Source organism: Phocoena phocoena, chromosome 4 (assembly GCF_963924675.1).
Source record: "Phocoena phocoena chromosome 4, mPhoPho1.1, whole genome shotgun sequence".
Lineage (NCBI taxonomy): Eukaryota > Metazoa > Chordata > Mammalia > Artiodactyla > Phocoenidae > Phocoena > Phocoena phocoena.
The window spans coordinates 59,713,090-59,727,654 of NC_089222.1; the positions used below are offsets into that span (position 1 = coordinate 59,713,090).

Sequence of the window (14,565 nt, forward strand, 5' to 3'; positions counted from 1 at the left end):
TATTGAAACCCTAATCCCCAATGTGATATTATCTGGAGGTGGAGCCCTTGGGAGGTAAGTAGGTTTAAACTATGACATGAGGGTAGGACCCTCATGATGGGATTAGTGTCCTTATAAGAAGAGGAAGAGAGACCAGAGCTCACTCTCTCTCTCTTAGCCATGTGAGAACATAGCCAGAAGGCAGCCATCTACAAGCCAGAAAGAGGGCTCTCATAGGTACTCAGCTATGATAGCACCCTGATCCTGACTTCTAGCCTTCATAATTGTGAGAAATAAATGTCTGTTTTTTAAGTCACTCAGTCTATGTTACTCTGGTGTAGTAACCCAGGCTAAGACACTGATCTAAAATAAAGGCAGTTAAGGCTATAAGTTTTCTCTAAGATTTTTGCCGTTTCCCGTGGGTGTGGGTATGACGCAGTCCCCTTTTACTGTTTTCTAAAAGGTGATTTTTTTCCTTTCAATTTCTCTTTGATATAAAGTTACCCAGAAATATATTTCTGAGAAACTCACTTAAGTATCAATATTTAAGATGGGTCTCTTAGTCAGCTCAGGCTGCCATAACAAAATATCATAGACTGGGTGGCTAAAACATGGAAATTTATTTCTCACAGTTCTGGAGGCTAGGAGGTCCAAAATCAAGGTACCAGACAATTCCGTTCCAGTGAAATTTCTCTTCCTGACTTGCAGATGGCTGCCTTCTCAGAGTCTTCATATGACAGAAAGAGCCCTGGTCTCTCTTCCTCTTCTCATAAGGACAGTAATCCTATGCTCTCCCTTCCCTGCCATCATGACCTCATGTAAACCTAATTACCTCCCAAAGGCCCCACCTCTAAATACCATCACACGGGGGGTTGAGCGGGGTGAGTAGGGCTTCAACATATGAATGGGGCAGGGGTGGGGGGGTGGGGAAGGCACGCAAGTATTCAGTTCCTAACAATGGCAGGTAATTTTTTAAATTGTTTATTATAAATTCTATTGGCTTATGATCAGAAAATGTGACGTATAAATTTTCCATCACTCATTTTTAAATTGTTATAAAATATATATAACATAAAATTAACCATTTTAACCGTTTCTCAGTGTCCGTTAAGTACAGTGGCATTATGTACATCCACGTGTTGTGCAACCATCACCACCATCCATTTCCAGAAATCTTTTATCTTCCCAAACTGAAACTCTGTACCCATTAAATACCAACTCCCCATTCCCCTTACCCCCAGCCCCTGGAAATCACCATTCTACTTTGTGTCTCTACAAATTTGACTACTCTAGGTTATCTCATATAAGCGGAACCATACAGTATGTCCTTTTGTGTCCAGCTTATTTCACTTAGCCTACTGTATTTAAGGTTGATCACTCATTTTCAGGTTTTTGTTCTGGTCTAGTACATAATCTACCTTTGTAAATGTTTTATGAACATATTCTACTTAAGGGATATATGTTCTCTATGTTCTTATTTTTGTTGTATTTGTCATATCTTTTATATCTTTATTTTTGTCTATTAGAGTTGTCTAATTCTGAGGAAGTAAATATTGAAGTATCTCACTACATATTTTTGTCAAGGCCTACTTGCATTTATAAAAGCTTTTACTTTTACATATTTAGCTGTTGTGTTGTTTGGTGCTTTATCACTTTTATTTTCTTCATCAATTATGATTTTTATCATTGCATAATGAACCCAGAGCAAAAGCATCTGCTTTTTAAATGAAAGCATAATGATTAACTCAGCACAACTTGATAATTCCTTCCCCATAGACTTCCCAAACAACATTTTATTGCCTCTTTCTTCTATATAAAAGGACATGCAAGGACCACCAGATATATATTGAAAACTTACATAATGTGAGGGACATCAAGATAAACAAACAAAAAGATCCCAAAGAAAACAGATAATTCAGGACACAAAAGACAAGAACTAAACACACACACACAGACACATACACACTCAGAGAGATTGTAAATGATAATGTACTCCTAAAACACGACCATGTGATACAAAAAAGCAAAAAGCAAATAACCTGAAAATTAAAAATATGATTGATACAGTTGCCAAAATTAAAATTTCTATGTAAAGATGAAATAAAACCCTAAAAGCTTCCAGAGATTAAAAAAGTAAGCTACAAAGAAATGAAAATCATTTTAATATCAGATTACTCACCAACAACACTGCTGGCAGATAATAGGGCAATACTTTCCAGATTCTGTGGAAAAATTATTTTTATTCTAGGATCTTCTACCCAGCCAAATGACCATCATATGTGAAGATAATCACAGTGTTTACCTCCCATAGACCCTTCTTAGGAAGACACAAGAAAGTATTTCATTAAAATAAAAGAATAATAATCTGAGAAAAAAGAAGCTATGTGATGTAGGAAATAGAGCATCAACCCAGTAAAGGAAAGGGAATTCTCAAGTTAACAGCTGGGAAATAAGTCTGTGGGAAAATAGTCCATACTGGGAAACACAGGACTCCAGGAGGAAGGAGTAGGGGGAGAGAGAAAGTATCTTGAAGATCTGATACTACAATTTAAGGACTATAAATGTAAAGTTGGCAATGCAAGGAACCAGACTGGCAGCCAGGGATGTGAGGAATTGAAAGCACAGTACTGTGGGTCCTTCTTGAAACCCACACATGGATAGTACCCAACCAGTCAAAAGATGAATCAAAGTGAAAAATTCAAAAAAAGGTAAACTTAGTAAAAGTGGCTGTATGAACAACCATTAAATCATTTTAAATATAAAACTAAGACTAAACACTTGCAGTAAATTAAGGGCACTGAATAGAATGAAAATAAAATAAACCTTGATATTATAAAAATAATAAAACCACTATTTTTAATGGGGAAAAGAAGGTGGCAGGAAGGGTAAAAGAGCTAATTTCTTCATTTCAAAGATGAGAAATGAAAGAGCAGGGAGTCAACCCATACTGTCTACAAATGAAGCAAAGAAGTTTTTTAAAAACAATTAATTTAACCATTTAGTTTTTCTTAATGTTAAAGAAATCTTTCAGCAACCATTATCTCTTATAACCAAGTGATACTCACTGAAATTCAACAATTCCGTTCATTTTCTCCTTTAAACACAAGTAAAACTAAATTTAAATTTCTATGTTAAAAGCAGCACATGTAATAGGATCCCAGTTTTATAATACTCCTATCTTTTCTATCTGTATACCTGTAGACCATGATGTCTGGGATATTTGTTTAAAGCCATGATAGCCACTTCTACGGTCAACAGTGAGTACTTTGGGGAGGGAATATCTTGAATTTTTTATTTTATACCCTTCTCTTCTGTTTGAATATCTTAAACTTTCAAGAGTTGCTTTTTTAATATTGGAGTTTATTCAGATGAAGTGATTATGGCCCTCAATATTCTTTTTATTGCTCTTTAATATTTTTTTAAATAGCTAATACAAGTAATATGTATATAAAGTCCTGTGAAACAAATATTATGGCAATAATACCAAAAACTAACGTTTGAATAGAACTTAACCTATATTAAAGTCCTTAGAGCTGTGTAACAACCCTGTGAGATAATTATTTTACTTATCTCCAGTTTACAGAAGAAGAAATGGACTCAGTGCTCGTAAGCAGGATCAGAACCCAAGACTGGATACTTATTATTAGTCCTCAGTACTCAGTGCTAGATCTCTTATATTTCCTAATGCTGTCCTTCACTTAAAACAAAAAACAAAATCTGAAGCCATCTACATTAGATATAAGTAAATAAGTCAGAAGAGTTTGAAAAACATATTTTCAAAAAACAAAGTGGAGGATTTTCATTTCTCAGAGGAACCTTCTCTTCCATTCTCTAAAGTAGTGTAAACATCATCGGTCTTCTTGGACCCTCTTCCACACAACACATTGCCATGTGATGGAACTTTAGACTGACTGCTAACTGGTTTTCAAAGTTTCCTGAGCTGGTTGCAATTTTATTTTTAACAACTACCATGCATTGGTTGCAAGCTGGTGTAAAATACTCCTTACAAAAATATTTTATATATTTCTGTGACAACCTAATCCTCACTTTGAAAAGCTGTAAATTGCACATTATACATACTTACTAGAACATCCCTCTTAAAAACATTTCTTCGAGTCACTTTAAACATCATAGGCAGTAACTCAAAAAGAAATGTCAACCATAACATGTTTTGTTTACAAACATCCGCAAATAACTGTTGCTACGCAAACCTCAGAAGTCCCTTTGCAAACTGAGCTTAATTCTGAGGAAGGAAAAAGCGGGCGCGAGAACCAGCCTTTCCTCTACTGCTCAGGAGGCTAGAAGTGAGTGCAAGGGGTGGAAGAGGAGGAGGGAGTAAAGTTTCAAGCTTTATAGTTGTGAATGTCTATTATAGTTTCAGTTTGATTGATTGATTGATTGATTTTAATGCTTTAGCAAGTACCGAAAAGGGCTAGCAGGTGAGGGAAGAAGGAGATGCTGCCGGAGAGAGGTAGACCGAGAAGAGATGGGATTAGGGAAAGAACGGAGAGAAATAAAAGGGTTGGGGTATTTCTGCCAACTAGGAAACGTCCCCCAACAGATCCCTTCTTTCCCCGCCTTCTTCACCTGATCCTTACCAGATCTTCCAGTATCTTGTTCTCCTCGTTCGCCACCGGGATGGCGAACCCTTCCTCCCAATTCAGCTCCGCCAGGAATTCACTACTCATGATGACAAACAGATAGGGGACCTCAGAAAAGGTGCAGAGGTAAGATCCACCTTCTCGTATCGCCCGTGAGCGGCACCTGAGGCAACCCAAGGAACTCGCAAAGCTCCGGGGTAGTTGCTACTGGAGCTCTAGCAACCGTTTCGCGCCCTTAGTTACCAAACAGGAAGCGCCCAGGCAAATCTTCCGGTTGAGAACTCCTTCCCAGGATCCAGTGCAACTTTTTCTTCTTGGGCACCCAGAGAAGCGAATCAACTTACTCCTCCAGAGGTTCCTTGGGATGCCAGGTACCGGCATAACAGTCCTTCAATGTGCGGCTCCGGTTAGCCCCTTCGGCGCTCCCGGGAGGTATAGAATCGGTGGCGCCTGCAGTCTCCCGGGGACCACAGGGCACCGGACCTGCGTTGCGCTACGCAGCTGCGATCGCGGGCGGAAGATGAGCGCTAACGAAAAGAATAAACCTAGCTTTCCTTTCAAGTGGCGTTTGTTGAGTTTCATTAGTAGATGAAATCTTGTAGGCTGAAGTAGACAGGTATTTTGAAGCATAATTCACTCCCTAGAATCATTGCTGGATGTTTTGATCTTCGTCTGTTTTAACTTCTGGTCTCCCACCCAATGGTCTTCTGCCCGGTTGCAGAGTCCTAGTTGACCGCAGTCGTGAACTGCCCCGAGATGGCAAACCTGCAGCGCAGAGTTCCCACACCTTTATTTCCTTTTTTTTTTTTTTTTTGGCCAGGCAGCATGTGGGATCTTAGTTCCCCCACCAGGGATCAAACCCGTGCCCCCTGCAATGGAAGCGCAGTGTCTTAACCACTGGACCGCCAGGGAAGTCCCTATTTTCTTTACATTTTCATTTGTTAGCATTTACACATCTTTAATTCCACACAAAAACCTATATTTCTTCCTAAACTCGAAAAAGTCTAACCGCTTTAGACTGGCAAGCACTTTACCAATTCACTCATTTGAATTAACTGTTTGGCACCGGTAGGAGTTTGAGTTTATGACCCGTGTTTTATGTACCCGCTTCTCAGAACTGGGAAGCACAAAACAGTGAACTAACCTAATCCTTTCATTTCCTAGATAAATGAAGTGAAGCTCCCTGAGGTGAAGCGGGTAAAGTAAGCAGGGCCTAAACTAGGAAACAGGTCTCAAACTATGCACTCTGCAATGAGGGGTGTTGTTGGCTGGAATACTCTACCACTTCATTGTGAGGACCAATTAATTTTGCTTATCCAATAGTCAAATATATGTAGCTTTTTTTGCCCTTTTGAATTTTATTTTACCTGTTCATTGTTAACCTTTTTTATTATAAAAAGTTTAAATATATGTAAGAATAGAGAGCAGGGTATAATGAACCCCTATATACTCATCACCTTGACTTAACATTCTTTCTTTTTTTTTTTTTTGCCATATTAGTTTCATCTGGATCTTTTGCTGAAGGATTTTAAAGTAAATCACAAACATAACATGTCACCCATAACTACTGGAGCATGCATCACTAATGTTTTACGTTTAATGTTTTATAACATAAACACAATATCATTATCACATCTGACAAAATTAACAGTATCAAAATAACTCTTCATGATCAGTATCTTTTCATATTCATATTTCCTCAAATGTCTTGAAAATGTCTTTTTGTACCCTTGGTTTGTTGCTATACTTTTGAAATCTTTTGTAGCTTCGTCTCTTTGTGCTTACATGATTTTCCATATATTTAGCATTATGGACTTAGAAATAGTGTCTTCAAAGTCTAGAGTTAGCAAGGCATTTTACTCTCCAGTTCTACAATGCCTAAATTTCCAAGGTGGTTAAGAGAAAGAGAGCTTGTAGAGGGAATGTTGACCTATATGGAATAATGGACTTTTACAGCTTAAATAACCTTAATAGAGATCATATTTTATTTTATAATAGTTTAGTCAACACTACTAATGAAAATGTTAATATCCAGCATATATTAAGATGACATATTGTTATTTATATTTAAAAATTGTTATGGCAATGTCCCTTGTTGAATGATTATTTTAAAATGTGAATACTGAGGCAACTGCCTTCGCCTGTGCCAATCTGTTGATCCACCCCTCTCAGTGTCAGCTGTAGCTGCCAAATGTATGACTGCAGCTGTCTTTGCTGGGTACTTCTCTAGGCCCCAAGGACATAAGAGCTTTGGCAGCCAAATCCCTGCAAAGAATCCCATTTCCCATATCTCAAGGCTTCTATTTCCTGAATTTCAGGATAATGATTATACAATGTTGAATTTTGGACAAAATGTCCATGCATCCTCTAAATTCTACCTTTCTGCCTTTAAACAATATCCCTGCTTCTCCCCCTCATCACCACAGTATTCCTATCATCCATTTCCCACTTTTATAATTCTACAGCTTCCAGATTCTAACCCTATCATTATTCATTCAGATTTAGAAATAAAGCCCAAAGTTTTACAAGCCTTGTCACTAACCATGAAATAATCAATTTAATCCCCAAATGCTAAGGTAGATGTTACCCTTTTACTATCTCATTCCCAAATAGATAACTTCATCCAGATCAGGTTGTTAAGGCTAAAATATGAAGAGATTTTGGGTTTTGCAAAAATAACGTGATCTTTGTTTTATAAGAAAGAAAAATACATATATGTATGAAGTAAAAGGAAAAGATATCCTCAGCTCCATGCCAATCTCATTCTCAAAAGTTGCCCTATTTTGGTGTTTATCCTACTGGCATTTTTTTTTTTTGGTGGTACGCGGGCCTCTCACTGTTGTGGCCTCTCCCGTTGCAGAGCACAGGCTCTGGACGTGCAGGCTCAGCGGCCATGGCTCGTGGGCCCAGCCGCTCCGTGGCATGTGGGATCTTCCCGGACCAGGGCACAAACCCGTGTCCCCTGCATCGGCAGGCAGACTCTCAACCACTGCGCCACCAGGGGAGCCCCTACAAGCATTTTTTTAAATGAAGCTGTAAGTATATACATATATTAATTTTTTCCTATAGAAATAAAGCCCTAAATATTTTGCAACTTCATTTTTTCACTTAACAATAGTGGCTATGTTTCCATGTCAGTATATTAGATCTTTGGTCTTTTAATGGCAGCTTAAAATTCAGTATCATCAATCAATTTTAACTTTATAAACAATGCTATAATGAACACCTTTCTAATACTGTATTTCATCAATTCTAGACTATGCTTATTTTCACATTTTAATATCTCCAAAATTGGAATGCATCTTTCAGTTAGTGTTATATTTGGTGAATAAGATATAATCTTGAACACCTATGTAAGTATTTCTGCATGACATTTTCTTAGAAGTAAAATTAATGGAAAACAGGTATAAGCAATTTTATTTTGATAGATACCACTAAATTATCTTTCAAAATGTCTTTGCATACCTACAAAATATGACAGTATTCTTATGAAGTATCAAATATTTTACAACCTAAAGAGTAAAATATGGTTTTTCATTGTTTATTGACAATTATATAATTATGAGTGAGACTAAACATCACATTCCTTCTGCTAAGAATTTCTTTATCATATCCTTTGTCCATTTTTTCCCATTAGGTTGTCTCTTCTTATTGAATTATGGCAGTGTTTTTTATGTTATAGTTTCTTTGTGCATGTTTGTGTGTGTGTATGAGTATTTTTCTCCTAATTTGGGGGGGGGGGTTTAACTTTTTTTAGTGTATTTTGCTATACAACACCTCAGAAACTGCTCTCATTGCCATCAGTATGCTTCATATTCCAGTGTATACGTTCATCATCGACTTACCTGATCTACGGGCTACATTCAGCTCAACTATCCCTTCCCTATTAAAACATTTTCTTCTCTTGGCTTTTATGACTCCCTTCCAAGTCCACTGCCGCCACTCCAAACAATCATCATCTCTCACTGCACTACTGCAATGGCATCCTCAACAATCTGCTTCTACTCTTGTTCCCCCGAAATCCATTCTCCCTCAACAGTTAAGGTAATCTTTTACTTCCAACATCTAATTCTGAAATATTTCCCACATATAGAAAAGCTGAAATAATTTTACAGTGAGCACCATTATTCCCCTGATCTAGATGTTTCCTAGGTCCTACCATGAATGTTTGACTATTCTTGCTGTTACATACCCATCTATCCATCCACTCATCAATTCATGTTATTTATTGATGCATTTCAAAGTAAATTACAGTAATCAGTACACTTCCCCCCTAAAGACTTCACTATGCATATGTTTGCTTTTGTTTACATTCTTCCCTCTATAGGTAAAATTTATATACAAACAAATACACAAATCTTGAGTTTGGACAAATGCATACACCAGGTTAACCTAAACTATGCTCAAGAGGTGGAACATCACCACTTCCCCAAAAAGTTTCTGCCTGCTTCTTTGCAGTCAATCCCTGCTCTCACATCCCCTAACCCCCCAGAGGCAACTTCCTGTTCTGATATTTTCTCTATCATACATTAGTTTCCTCTCTTTTAAAACTTCAAATCAGTGAAAAGGTACTGTATTGTGCTATATTTCCTAAATTTACCATTTATTGCCTCTCAGCTCCAAATTCACCCATTTTGCCTGCTCTGTGAAAACAGATACGGGCCTTTTAAATATTTCTCTTTCAACAGCTGGCACAACATCAAGCTTTATCAATCAGGGCACAGGAGAGACACTGCAGGAGGAGAAAAGCCTTTTTTTCTCCCTGGTTCCAGTGTGCTCACCTGGCAGCACGCACAGCTTCTTCAGCATCCAGTTCCTGCATCTCAGGAAGTTCTTCCAGCATCAGGCTCCTGCAGCGCTTGTGGCTTCTCCATGCCCAGCTCCTGCTGTGTGCAGCAGCTTCCCTTAGCACTCACCCCCACCCCAACTTGGGTAGTTTGGCAACAGAGTGCCCCCAGTGAGACATCACCCCCTTAATAGATTTCCCTGGCACCACAGAGAACAGATTTCCAGCAAGTTCGACCAGCACAATGATTTCTCTGCCATTCATTTAGCTGGGGGACAGGGTGGGGAGGCTCTTCCCTGGACACACTGTCTCAGCTTTAAGGATAGTAACTGCTCCTTATTTCTGCTATATCTCCATTCTTTAGAGTTTTCTTTACTTCTTAACGGCCAGCTGCTTGTTACTCCATCCTCTGTTACAGTTAACAATTCTTTATATTGAGCCTTCCCTATTAAATTGCTGTGTGGTTGCTCTCTCCTGATTGCACCCAGACTGATAAAAATATGTACTTTTTGATGTTAGGCTTTTTTTCACTCAGCTTCACGTTTTTGATATTCATCCATAGTGCAGTATCAATGGCTCATTTCTTTACATTTTGTTATAATTTACAATTATGTAAATATAACACACTGTTTACCTCTTCTCCTAATGATGAACACCTGGACTGTATTCAGTTTGGGGAAACTATGAATAGAGCTATTATAAACATTCCTGTACAAGATTTTTTTTTTTTTTTTTTGCGGTACGCAGGCCTCTCACTGCTGTGGCCTCTCCTGTTGCGGAGCACAGGCTCCAGACGCGCAGGCCCAGCAGCCATGGCTCACGGGCCCAGCCGCTCCGCAGCATGTGGAATCTTCCCGGACCGGAGCACGAACCCGGGTCCCCTGCATCGGCAGGTGGACTCTCAACCACTGCGCCACCAGGGAAGCCCCTCCTGTACAAGATTTTTAATACACTTTTTATTTTAGAATAAGTTTGATTTACAGAAAACTTGCAAAGATAATATCCCATATATCCCTCATGTAGTTTCAGTTTCCTCTAATATTATCATCACACATTACCATGGTACATTTGACAAAAGAAAGAAGCCAACACTGGCCCATTACTATAAACTAAACTCCAGATTTCCAGTCTTTCCATCCATGTTTTTTCTGTTTCAGGATATAATCTAGCATACCACATTGCATTTTGTTATCATGTCTCCTTAGTCTTCCTTGGTCTGTAACAAGTTCTCAGTTTTTTCTTGTTTTTTGTAACCTGAACAGTATTGAGAAGTACTGGTCAGTTATTTCATATAGAAGTTCTCTAAATGTCTCTTAATGTTTTATCTGATGGTTTTCTCATAATTAGTCTGGAGTTATGGGTTTGGGGGAAGAAAACCACAGAGGTGAAATACACTTCTCATCACATCTTATCAGAGGGCTCGTGATGTCATCATGGCATTACTGGTGATTTTACCTGTGATCATTTTGTTAAGATAGCATTTGCCAGGTTTCTCCATTGTAAAGCTACTATTTCCCTTTCCATACTCTAAATGATTCACTGAGTTCGGTCTGCCTTCGAGGAGAGAGATTACACTCTACCTCCCAAAAAGAGAGTATCTACATGTATTATTTGAGATTTTTCTGTAAGTAGGAGTCTATCCTCTCCATTTATTTATTTATTTATTCAATTATTTATTTATATTACTGTGGACTCATATATTTTATACTTTGGATTATAATCCAAACTATGCTATTTTGTTACCCAATTTGTGCCAGCTCTGGCCATTGGCCCCTGTATCTTTGACATGCCTTCATCTTTTTGTTTTTTGAGCACCTCCTTACTTTCTGGCCTACAAAGTGCTCCAGGCCATCTTGTATTTTACCTTACACAGCCTGAGAATTAGCCATTTCTCCAAGGAGCTCTGATTCCTTTTATTGGAGAATGGCATTTAGAAATCAAGATCTGGGCTCTGGGCATGTTTGCTGTTAATGGGTTGTCAGTGCTTCTGGACCCTCTCAGCAGACAAAACTAGATAATATATGATGTATACTAACCCAAGAATTCATACAAATCTATAATCATCTTTGTGTCTATCTGTATAAGCTAAACATTAGTACATACTGATGTCTCTGACTCCAATCTAGTACCACAGAGTTTATTCTAGCCTTCCCTTCTTATTTATTTGAAACTTCCCTCCTGACAGTGAGAAACCCTGCTCCCACTATCCATCAGCCATTTACTTATTTTTGCAACCCCAAAGTACATTTAAATGTGTTTCAGAATTATTAATGTGTACTCTCAGTACAAGCCTTTTCAAGGACATATGTTTTTATTTCTCTTGGATAAATACCAAGGAGTACAATTGCTGACAGCAGGGCATGTTTATAAAACATTCCAGACCTTTTCCAAAGTTGTTGTACCATTTTAAGGGCTTTTTAAAACTTAAATCAGATTTCTTCTAAGTTAAAACTCTTCAGTGGATTCCTGGTTTAGTTGGAATTAAATCCAAAATCCTTAATCTGGTCTACAAAATCCTATGTGATCTTATCCCTGAAAAATTTTTTCCAAGCTCATCTCTTGCCACCTTTCCCCTTATTCACTATGTTTCAGCCACCTTGAATTTTTAAAATTATTTCCTTAGAGCTTCAAAAAACCAAGGAGTCTCCCAGCCTTCATATATACTGATCCCTCTGCCTGGAACATTTTCTTCCATAATGTCTAGTTCTAGAGTATTCTGCAGGGCTCTGTATTCTTCAGTTTATATATAACCTCCTTAGAGAGGCCTTCCTTGCCCATTCAATCAAATATAGCTTTTACTTGTTACTCTGTCTTATAGCAAAATTTTCACATTTAGTAATTACATTGAGACTAATTCACCATAATTAGTACTTATATTTTTATTTTGTTTACTTATTTTCTATATTTGCCACTAGACTATAATATGCATGACAATAGGAACAATATGCATTTTGTTCACACTATATTCAGAAACTAGAACAATACCTGCACATGGTAATGCTCAATAAAAATCTGCTGAGAGAATAAATATATAAATGAAAAGAGGAGTTTTAAATTTTTAAATGGTTAAATCTGTCAGTCTTTTCCTTGATAACTTTTGTTTTGCATCTCACTAAGGAAAGCCTTGCCCGGAAGACTATAAAAATAAACTATTTTATATATTATTTATTTATATATAAGTATTATATACAACATAAAATTTAATTTATTTAAATTTTACTCTTATTAAAAGTTTAATATATTTAATATTAAAGTTTATATTAAGATTTAGTATTTATTCATTAAAATTTATTGTTGTTTATTCATTAAAATATTTATATATAAGTTATTTATATATTTTTCTAGTACTTTTTTTCAGCTTCCCAAGAACTTTATTTATTTATTTATTTATTTATTTATTTATTTTTTTGCGATACGCGGGGCTTTCACTGTTGTGGCCTCTCCCGTTGCGGAGCACAGGCTCCGGACGCGCAGGCTCAGTGGCTATGGCTCACGGGCCTAGCCGCTCCGCAGCACATGGGATCTTCCAGGACCGGGGCACGAACCCATGTCCCCTGCATCGGCAGGCGGACTCTCAACCACTGCACCACCAGGGAAGCCCTAGAACTTTATGTTTTTAATTGAAATATAGTTGATTTGCAATGTTGTCTTAATTTCTGCTGTACAGCAAAGTGATTCAATTATACCTATATATACATTCTTTTTTTATATAGATTCTTTTCCATTATAGTTTATCATAGACTATTGAATATAGTTCCATGTGCTATACAGTAGGACCTGGTTGTTTATCCATTCTATATATAATAATTTGCATCTGGTAACCCCAAATTCCCAAGTACTTTTATAATTATATAATTACTTTTATAATTATATATTCTACATTAAAATTCTAATGCACATAAATTTTATGTTTGTGTATGACAGGACATAGATTCATAGTTCTTTTCCAAAACAAATAGGAATTTTCTCAACACCATTTGTTAAATAGTCTGTCTCACTCCTGTGGTTTGAAATGTGTCCTTTTGTATACTAAACTCTCATATATATAATGGTATGTTTCTAGATGTCTGGTATTTCATTGATTTATTTATCTATCTCTACAAAAGAACCACACTGTTTTGAGTAGCATAGCTTCTAACTATGGTAGAGCCAAGCACACCATCTATCACCACCATCACAGCTACTCTTATTTATTTTCAAACACTTCCTTGCAATCAAGTTGTGAAGTTCAAAAAAGGTCAAAGAACCCTAGGATTTTTCATTGAAATTTCCTTGAATATACATAATAATTTAAGAAGAAATTAAACTTTTATTGTATTGTCTTCCTACCGAGAAATATGGTAAATGTCTCCATTTTCTCAGATTTTCTTTTATGTAATTCATTCTTAATATTGTTCCATATGACTAGATTCAGAGCATTTATATAACCTCAGAATTAGAAGAAACTTCCAAGATAGCCCCTGGCTACAACATGCACCTCAGCAACATGCAATGCTTTTACACTGCTATTGTATTGCTGAGGTACTCACTCCCTCCTGAGGAAATTCATTTTATTATGAAATAGTTAATGACTTGGATAATGAGATAACAGTCTCATTGAAAGGTCAGAAGGGTCTTATAATTGTTCTGTTCCACAGTTTCCCTCCCTATACAAAACATGTTTTTAGTGCTGAATATTTTGACCAGTATCTATAATATTTTGCAAACTTGTACATTTTACAAAGCTATATCAGATAATTGGCTGCTCAGTTAATGAAAGAGATGGATGTAAGTCTTTACAAAGGAACACTTACCTCACAGCCAAATATTATGCAATGTTTCTGAAATCACTCTTCTGTTTTTTCAATGTTCTTATCATTGTTGCTGAAACATAGTAATCCCTTGATTAATACTTGTTGAATTAATGAATTATTGAATGGATTATTTTTAAGGATTTATTTCTTCTGATAACAGGAGGCCATAACTATATTTAAAGAAAACATTTTCTACTGCAGAGAAACAGTAAAGGAAAGACCTTAATTACAGACTTTCTAATATCCTTTTCGAGGAAACTACATTCACAAAATTTCTTTTGCAAATGGCAACCACTGCCTTGTAAAAAAAATTACATTATTTAGTTGGGTACAGTGGGATGTGTGTGTGTGTGTGTGTGTGTGTGTGTGTGTGTGTGTACACGTGATGCAAAAAAAAAAATTTCCT

The 14,565-nt window shown here is 36.9% G+C and overlaps 1 protein-coding gene across 1 annotated transcript in view; it reads right to left on the bottom strand.

Annotated features, from left to right (window-relative positions):
• The window catches only part of CCDC39 (coiled-coil domain 39 molecular ruler complex subunit), a 46,634-nt gene extending 41,967 nt beyond the window's left edge, over nucleotides 1-4,667 (bottom strand). Inside the window, exon 1 of the mRNA XM_065876218.1 lies at nucleotides 4,578-4,667. Within this exon, the coding sequence (XP_065732290.1) occupies nucleotides 4,578-4,667 (90 nt within the window). The remainder of the gene's footprint in view (nucleotides 1-4,577) is intronic.
• Between the last annotated feature and the right edge of the window lie 9,898 nt (nucleotides 4,668-14,565).